The 9,158-nt window shown below is 36.4% G+C and overlaps 2 protein-coding genes across 3 annotated transcripts in view; both read left to right on the top strand.

The window, feature by feature from the left end:
• The window catches only part of LOC104805177 (serine/threonine-protein kinase STY46-like), a 3,616-nt gene extending 2,479 nt beyond the window's left edge, over nt 1-1,137 (top strand). For both annotated transcript variants that reach the window (XM_010529636.2, XM_010529635.1), the window contains 5 exons: nt 24-83; nt 207-328; nt 430-515; nt 618-733; nt 828-1,137. In XM_010529636.2, the coding sequence (XP_010527938.1) occupies nt 24-83; nt 207-328; nt 430-515; nt 618-733; nt 828-957 (514 nt within the window). In that variant the 3' untranslated portion in view covers nt 958-1,137. The remainder of the gene's footprint in view (nt 1-23; nt 84-206; nt 329-429; nt 516-617; nt 734-827) is intronic.
• A 3,395-nt stretch (nt 1,138-4,532) lies between these two features.
• LOC104805176 (phosphate transporter PHO1 homolog 3) lies at nt 4,533-9,148 on the top strand. The gene is made up of 13 exons (XM_010529634.2): nt 4,533-5,112; nt 5,219-5,435; nt 6,219-6,585; nt 6,684-6,732; nt 6,825-6,896; nt 7,031-7,160; nt 7,249-7,369; nt 7,463-7,721; nt 7,813-7,917; nt 8,011-8,205; nt 8,309-8,590; nt 8,683-8,819; nt 8,913-9,148. Exons 1-13 carry the CDS (start codon nt 4,723-4,725, stop codon nt 9,010-9,012), a joined length of 2,424 nt encoding a protein of 807 aa, XP_010527936.1. The 5' UTR covers nt 4,533-4,722; the 3' UTR covers nt 9,013-9,148.
• The last annotated feature ends 10 nt before the right edge of the window (nt 9,149-9,158 follow it).

Here is a 9,158-nt window from a genome sequence, read left to right as displayed (position 1 = left end):
CCCCCCCCCTTTTTTGCGCATAGAGGAATGACGTATCTTCACAATGAACCCAATGTAGTCATTCACCGAGACCTCAAACCAAGGTAAGATGCGTTGCATTGCATCATATTTTTTTCCCTGGCAAATTTCATTGGTTTTCTGTTTATCACTCAGATCATCTCGTTGTAAGTTGAACTCAATATATAGGTTGTCTACCAATTTTCCAGGAATGTTCTTCTGGTGAACTCCAGTGCGGACCACTTGAAAGTTGGAGATTTTGGGCTGAGCAAACTCATCAAGGTTCAGAATTCTCACGATGTGTATAAAATGACAGGAGAAACCGGAAGCTGTAAGTATCTTTTGCTGACAAAACCCAACTCTGACATACTCTTACTTAGCATCCATCTGATGTTGTCTTTTTTTTTTTTAATGTAACGATGATATAAAAAGACCGGTATATGGCTCCTGAAGTATTCAAACACAGAAAATACGACAAGAAAGTCGATGTCTTCTCCTTTGCAATGATACTTTACGAGGTAAGATTTCAAGCTCCAAACATTCTCCGATAAAACTTAAAATATCTTACAAATGGTTCTTGATTGTTTCAACCATCATTTTCGCCCAAAAAATGAGCGCAGATGCTTGAAGGGGAACCGCCATTTGCGAGCCACGAGCCTTACGAAGCGGCAAAACACGTAGCAAATGGGCACAGACCCACGTTCCGTTCCAGAGGATGCACTCCTGACCTTAGAGAGTAAGCCATTTCTGTGAAAAAACAAAGTAGAACAAGTTGAGAAAAGGTCTCTCTTAATTTGTACTAAAAATGGCATAACGTTGAATATGGAAAGGTTGATGGAGAGGTGCTGGGATGGGGACATGAACCAGAGGCCATCATTCCTGGAGATACTAAAGAAGCTTGAGAAGATAAAAGAAACTCTGCCCTCAGATCATCACTGGGGCTTGTTCGCCTCCTCCTAACCCCTAAAACCCTCTTCTCATTCATTTGCTTGTGTCTGTCCTTTGTAAGTAGAGATTCCCATCCTTTTGTGTTTTTTTCCCTATGCGATGAAACATATTCATTCAAAGCTTGTTGTTCTTGCTCTTCTTGTTCCATTTTCATGAAAAAGTCCATGACAGATCTGTAGACTTTCAATTTCAGGTTTTAAATCTTACATACGTATAAAAAATCCTTTTCCAAGGTAAAAAGAATGATGCAGTAAAAAAACCTTTTCCAAGTTATATGAGCTTCGTCTTCTGGAAGAAGGTCTTCAGGTGCCAACAGACAAACAAACAATGTGAGATCTATTGACTGGAGGGTCTTCAATAGATCTTACACTGTATCATCACTGCCAAAAACATTAGCCTAAATTGAATTATAATTTAAATTATGTTTGAATTATTTTAGCGAACCCATAAACAATTATAATTGAAGGAAATTTTAATTTTATTGGGTTTATTTTAAAATTTTGTGTATTTTATAAAGAAAATATATTTTTTTAATTAAGTGAATGGGCCTATGACCCAACCAAATCCATGTAGGTCCGGCCATGAGATATATATGTACATTTGGGGAAATAATTTGAATAGCTGCTCCATGCATGCATGCATGTGTATTTCCCAAGGCAACATGCATGCAAGCATGCGTACGTACTGTATCATAAATGGGCCAACCCACTTGCGTTGCATGCGTGGAGCACTTGTCGGGAGTCCCAAGGTAAAAGGAAGTTCTCAAATGGGGTCCGGCTCTATGAGCTCCTGGGCCTTGCTTTTTCGCTCCGCTCATTATCCGAAAGTCCAATACTCGGTCTTCGTGAGGGTGTTTTTTTATTACAAAAAATAATGTTAATTCCATCAAGGTTTCATGCATCACTCGGAAACTCAGACTCAGCTAAACTTTGATATTCATGTTTTAAAAAATAAAAAATTGCAGTAGCCGTACGGACATGCGATTTGGCGGACTTTCATACAAACGTACAAGTTTTTCTTTTTGGTCAACGGGAAAAATGGTGGGTTTGCTTAGAGAGGGGCGTCAACTCGTCAAAGAGAGGGGCCCCAAGACCTGTTCAGTCTTTTTCCTTAAGTTAGGATCGTAAGAAGAATAGTTTGTATAAAAAAAAAAAATGGAAAGTTGATGGGCCGATCCAATGCGCTGATATTTTTCTAGAGACTCGGTTAAATCATGTATCGATGAAAATTACAAATTGATAGATAAACTACGCATGCGGTGACCATATTGACGATCCTAGTCCCTCTCTCTATTTTGTAAGTCTCGATACATCAGATCAGAGCCCCCACATGGTAGCTGCCTTGTTTGAATCTTGGACATTTCAATAAAGTGACAATTATTTTTTTTTATTTTTGTTAAGACATATCTAACTGCAGCCCCAACCGATCCTGTTTTTTTTTTTTTAGCATAATGGTTTTTTCCATAAAATTTCCTAAAAAATTATAAATTATATAAAAACATATTAACATAAAATGTAAAATTCCAACTAGAATTTTATCAAAATCAATATTTAAACTTAATATAAACAGCAATATTCTCTAAAATCATAGAAATGAGTTAAAATAAATAAAAATAACATTGTTTTCCAAGTTTAAAATGGTAAAAAGAATGTAGTGAATAATTAAATATAGATTAATTTCGATTATAATAAAATCAATAATTTAGGTTTTAAAATGGTAATTTTTAACTAGCAACTGATTTGATAAAATTATTGTTTACTGTTTTAAAAATAAATATGTTAATTTGTATCCCTTGATTACTATTCAAATTTCAAAAGGAATTTTTAAAGAGCACCTAGTCATATACAAAATTTTCCAAATACATAGTTGGAGCATATAAGTTTCTTTTAAGATACAATATAATCCACATAATTTGCACTAAATATTATTCAAATATATTTTGCAAATATTTTTTTATTTAAAAAGATATTTTGCAAAGATATCGATATCTAGCAAACTTTCTTTTCCATTGTTGCATTCATTCCATATGTAACACGTCTCCTTTAGCTACACAGTCTTCTTTCAAACCAAATTTTCATGTTTAGTTTGTATTATACCTTACTCGCGTATTTTTTATAAATAAATATATATGGTGTTGAAATAATTTTTAATATAATTTAGATATAAAACTTAATTGAACCTCTTAAAAATATATATAATTTTATTTTAAAATTTTATTTGATATCATTAATAAGAAATAGAAATATAATATTGTATATGTATATATCCTAACATTTTTTAAAAAATTAAGATATATCCAATAAATTTATTGGTGAATTTTAAGATTAAATGTGGATGAATTTTGTGTCGATTACATTTTTAAAAGATTTAAATAAAATATATGATATTATATAACTATTTTTTTAAATAACAATTTTAATATATATACACACACGTGTATTCTAGATAACCACTTATCTATTACAATTAATTCTACATCCACCAACATGTTGCATATGTCAGTCTGGACTGTCTGGTACGGTTCATTTTCCAATATCTAGATATTTTATTTTATTTTTTGCTAACGAAGATATTTTGTTTTAGATATTACTTATTAGTTCATTAGACTTTTTGATTGTTCGAAATCTTCTTTAAACTTTTTTTTTTGTCACGGTCCATTTTCATGGTATATGGTTGCCCCATTGAATATAAATATTTAAAGCTCAATTTTTTCTTTCTAATAATCTATCATACTTGAGTCGTTTCTTCCTGTGTAGTATTATTATGATCATTATGCAACGAAATTGACAATCGCAAGAAAAGGTGACGGGACAGCTATCTACTTCCATTCTTTCGTATCCTAAAAGAATATATATATATATATGTATATATATAATATAATATTTGCATGTAAATCTTTCTAATCAACAACTCTCTCAATTATAATAATTGCCACTCGGCCGGTCGAGGTCGACTGCAAAAGATTTCGAAATTACAAACAGTAACAAAAATATAAAATAATTTCCATCTGTTTTTATGGGGAAGATATTATCATAAAATGAATTCATGCCGTACGCACGCAGTACGACCGGTGATAGATCTGTTCAAGATCAAAGATATTTATAAGCATACATATATATATATACTTATTAGATGGTGTAAAAAATGAAAGTTGATGGACCGAATCCAGATTACTGAATTTCTACCCAAAGCATCGGTAAATTAATGTATTAATAAAAAAAAAATACAAACTGAAAGACCAATTGTCTGAGTGAAGTGGGCAGTGGCCCATAAGATAAGACCATATTTTAAAATGATCGGTTTGGACCACAAATGCATATGATCTCCCCATCCAATGTCTAAAAAACCCAGCAAACTAAATGGTGACAGTAGACTTAAACACATTTTTGAAGTCTTGATACATCAGCACGTTAGTTGCCCAATTTGAATATTGAATAATTCAATAAAGTTACTGACCATTTCCATTGTTTTATTCAAAGAAATCCAAAAGAACATCCTTATATTATCAACCGTTTTTTAATCATACAATTAAACACGCTTAGATCACTTGGTCTTCCCAACTTGTCTCTCCCTCCATCTCTCTCTCTCTCTCTATATATATATATATACACACGCACATATACATATACACATACACGTCAGAAAGACATTGCGTCTATATGTTCTCTGTCATATTTGATTTGTTGGGGTCCTCTTGTGTTACTCATACAGCTTAACCACAGAGAATACACAAGGAACATACATCTTCTTCTCCGACAAGATTTTTCGCCGGAAAAAATGAAGTTCGGGAAAGAATTCGCGTCGCAGATGGTGCCGGAGTGGCAAGAAGCATACATGGACTACGACTATCTCAAAACGCTCCTCAAAGAAATCATCAGATTCAAACACAGAACCAATCCGCCGCCGCCGGCGTCCCAAAACGCGAATTCCGGCGGTCTGAAACGCAAGATGACACTCTACCGAGCGTTCAGCGGTCTGGTGTCGACTCCGAGCAGGACGTCAAGGCACAGCGGTCAGATAAATCCAGACATCGAACAAGGACAGAGAGTTCCGATCATGGTAAACACAGTGAACGACGAGTACGAAACGGCGTTTCTGATGGCGGCGGAGGAAGGCGGAGAGTACGAGCTCGTCTTTTTCCGGCGACTCGACGATGAGTTCAACAAGGTGAGTAAAAATCTTGACCATTGATTCAAATTATACATTTCAATGGTGGTGATGAATACTTAAATTATATATATATATATATATATATATGTTGCGTTGAAAATAGGTGGAGAAATTTTATAAAGCGAAAGTGGAGGAAGTGGTGAAGGAGGCAGTGATGCTGAACAAACAGATGGACGCGCTGATCGCGTTTCGGATAAAAGTGGAGAATCCCGAAGGATGGCAGTGGCCGCAGAGGACGGTGGAGATGACGCGTTTGGCGTCTGATATCGCCACTTCCGCGGCTGCGTTAGCGGCCTCCACGCCGGCCGGCGCTCGAACCGGTAATAAACACCCCATACTCATCATCACACCTACCTACCTAACTCACTGACTTTCTTATTCACTTGCTTTTTTGGATATTTTTAAAAAATACTTTTTTTCCCGAAAAAAATGCTGAGCAAATCGTCCGGAAATTATTTTTTTTTTCCTCACGTGATTAGTCTGGGAAAAAAAAGGTACAGTCTAATTAAACGTGTTCCCTTCGTTTAGAATGTTAAATGAAAGTATTTCTAAAACTATTATATTCAAATTATATAAGACAGTTGCTTCTTTATTATAGGAAAATTAATATACTAGTTATGTTTATACACTAGTTTCCGTGTTAGGTTACAAAACCGGATTGGTTTAGGATGATACGAACCGGTTTACTACGTATCGTACCAAAGCGCCATTTCAAAAAAAAAAAGGATTGATGTGCCTTTGCGGATTTTTTTACTCAAATGACCCGCTTGAGTTGCATCTATTTCAGTGTATACCACCAAAAAAACAAATTTTTTTTCTTCGATTTTAACCCACTTTTCAATTAAAAAAATCCAAAATATTTTTTTTTATATATTTTGTGTGAACTTATTACGACTAATATATAACTGATATATCATTAAAATAAGATTTTATAATCAATTGTAATTATGTTTAGAATTAATTACGAAGTCGTAATAACGAAATTATTTTTGAACGGATAAAAATCGTGTATTTATTAATTTCGACTTTTCAAAAAAAATTAATGCTTTATGTTGAAATATGTTTTTTGTGGGGTGATTTGAGTAAAAAACCTTTTGTTGCAGGCAAAGCTCCGGCTCACATGGAGGCCATACAGGAAGGAGGCTCGAGCAGAGCTGATCGATCCGACGAAGATGACGACGAAGAGGAAAAAGAAGAAGATGATAGCAGAGCGAAACGATTGTCCGGTGAACAGAATTCGAACACTGGGAGCAGGATGAGAGCAGTGAGGCCGACTCCGATCGAGGTTTTGGACCGAGTAAAGATCAACAACACCTTGGAAACTCCTCGTTCCACCATTAAAGGTGTGCTCAGGGTCCCAAACATGGAGGAACTCAAGTTTAGCAGAGAGAATCTGAAGAGAGTCGAGGAGAAGCTAAAACGCGCCTTCGTCGAGTTTTACCAGAAGCTTCGGCTCCTCAAGAGCTACAGGTATGTATCCTCACGTGTACATGTCAATGGAGATGATCATGTGTATTTTTTGGAATTCGGGTGATTGATGATGGGTTTGAATGTGTGATGATGCGTAGCTTTCTGAATGTGTTGGCCTTCTCAAAGATCTTGAAGAAGTATGACAAGGTCAGTTTTTTTGTAGAAGATATTTTGATTTCTCCAATTTTAGGGTTTATGATACGGTGTGTGAATTCCGTCCGATGAAATTGCATTTACAGATAACTTCGAGGAACGCCTCGAGACCTTACATGAAAACAGTGGATAATTCGTTTCTTGGAAGCTCTGAAGAGGTGAGTGAGGATAAAGAGATTTTCTTAGTTTGATCCAATGGGACTAATGACTTGATCTGACCTTCTGTTTGCTCTTGTATCGATCTTATATATATATATATATATTTTTTTTTTTCCATCTGTTGTTCTTACAGGTTGTGAAGCTTATGGAACGAGTCGAATCTACGTTCATAAAGCATTTCGCGAATGCTAACAGAACAAAAGGAATGGGCATTTTGAGGCCTCAAGCTAAAAGAGAGAGACATCGGCTTACATTCTCCACTGGTAAACTTGAAAAGAAACTTACTTACATGCTCCTTCATGATTCGGCTTTGCTGTCTCCCCTATGTGCTTATAAGGAATTCTCTTTCAGGTTTCTCGGCTGGATGTGTGTTTTCACTAATAGTGGCACTTGTTGCCATCATACGTACCCGAAATATCTTACAGGAGAAAGGGCAGGCTCGTTACATGGAGACTATGTTCCCTCTTTATAGGTAGACTTCACTTTGGTCTCTCTTACTTAGATCTTGTGTCAACATCTATATGGAACCATAACTTATGTGTTGTGTTGTCTCTGTTAATTGCAGTTTATTTGGGTTCATTGTTCTGCATATGGTCGTATATGCCGCTAATATATTCTATTGGAGGCGGTATCGTGTAAATTATTCCTTCATATTCGGGTTCAAGCAAGGAACTGAACTTGGGTATAGACAAGTTCTGTTTGTGGGCTTCACTCTTGGAGTATTTGCGCTTCTTTGTGTCCTTGGCAATCTCGACATGGAGATGGATCCCAAAACCTTAGATTACCAAGCACTAACCGAACTTCTGCCTCTCTTCTTACTCGTTGTAAGTCCAATATCAAAAATGTATTAAATACCCAAAATAGCCGAAGACGATCATTTCATTGATCAGAATTCCTTATTTTCAATGTCTGCAGGCAATGATTGTAGTTTTGATCCTGCCCTTCAACATCTTCTATCGCTCCAGTCGCTTTTTCTTCCTCACATGCTTATTTCACTGCCTTGCTGCTCCTCTCTACAAGGTAAAACAGAAATGTGAATGGCTCACTGATGGAAGAGTTGGTTTATATTCTAACACCGGTCTTAAGTAATTACTGTTTTGCCATCTTCTGCAGGTAACATTACCTGATTTCTTCTTGGGAGATCAGTTAACGAGTCAGGTCCAAGCACTTAGAAGCATCGAGTTCTACATCTGCTACTATGGTTGGGGAGACTACAAACATAGAAGAAACACTTGCAAAGACTCCAGTGTCTACCAGACTTTCTTCTTCATCATTGCAGTCATCCCATATGTAGCTCGTCTTCTTCAGGTACACAGAGTCTTCCCCTCAATCACATGGCCCTTTTTCAAACCCTCCAAGTGAAAACACCCATTTGCTAACACTACTGGAATCGGTTTTCGTATTCTTTCAGTGCCTACGACGACTGTTTGAGGAGAAAAACCCAGAACAAGGGTACAACGGCCTCAAGTACTTCTTGACAATTGTTGCAGTTTGCTTGAGGACAGCTTACAGTATACAAAAAGGTAACGTTGCATGGAGAGTGCTGGCTGGAATTTTCTCAGCAGCTGCTGCCATATTCTGTACTTACTGGGATTTCGTCCACGACTGGGGACTTCTGAACCGAACATCCAAAAACCGTTGGTTGCGGGATAAACTCCTCGTTCCCCATAAGAAAGTATACTTCATTGCAATGGTGAGTTGAGGCGAAAAGATCATCTCACACAAAACAATCCCTTTATATCTTATCTTGTTTGCAGGGAACTGATATTTCAACTAAACTTGCAGATTTTGAATGTGCTTCTAAGGTTCGCGTGGTTGCAGACGGTGTTAGATTTCAATTTCTCTTTTATGCATAGGCAAACGATGGTAGCCGTTGTCGCCAGTCTTGAGATCATCCGCCGTGGCATATGGAATTTCTTCAGGTACAGATATTTCATTGACTACTTATGAATGTGTGTGGACAAGCCATTCTTTTGTTGTGATTGTAATAATTCTCTGTTTGGTTCATGGAACAGATTGGAGAATGAGCATCTGAACAATGTAGGCAAGTACCGTGCATTCAAGTCAGTTCCACTGCCGTTCAACTATGACGAGGACGACGACAAAGACGACTAGTTGCTCAATCATGATCATTTTTTTTGGTGATATATCTCACTTTCTTGTAAGATTCATTCCTCTGTTTTTGTTCCTTTTTTTCCCATTTTTTGTAATAAAAAATCTCTCTTGACTGTATTCTTGCCCTAACTTCACATATATCGGAA

This window comes from Tarenaya hassleriana, unplaced genomic scaffold (genome assembly GCF_000463585.1).
Source record: "Tarenaya hassleriana unplaced genomic scaffold, ASM46358v1 Cleome11, whole genome shotgun sequence".
Taxonomy (NCBI): Eukaryota; Viridiplantae; Streptophyta; class Magnoliopsida; order Brassicales; family Cleomaceae; genus Tarenaya; species Tarenaya hassleriana.
Note: the sequence above shows the minus strand (reverse complement) of the source record. Positions and strands in the feature narration are given on the sequence as shown.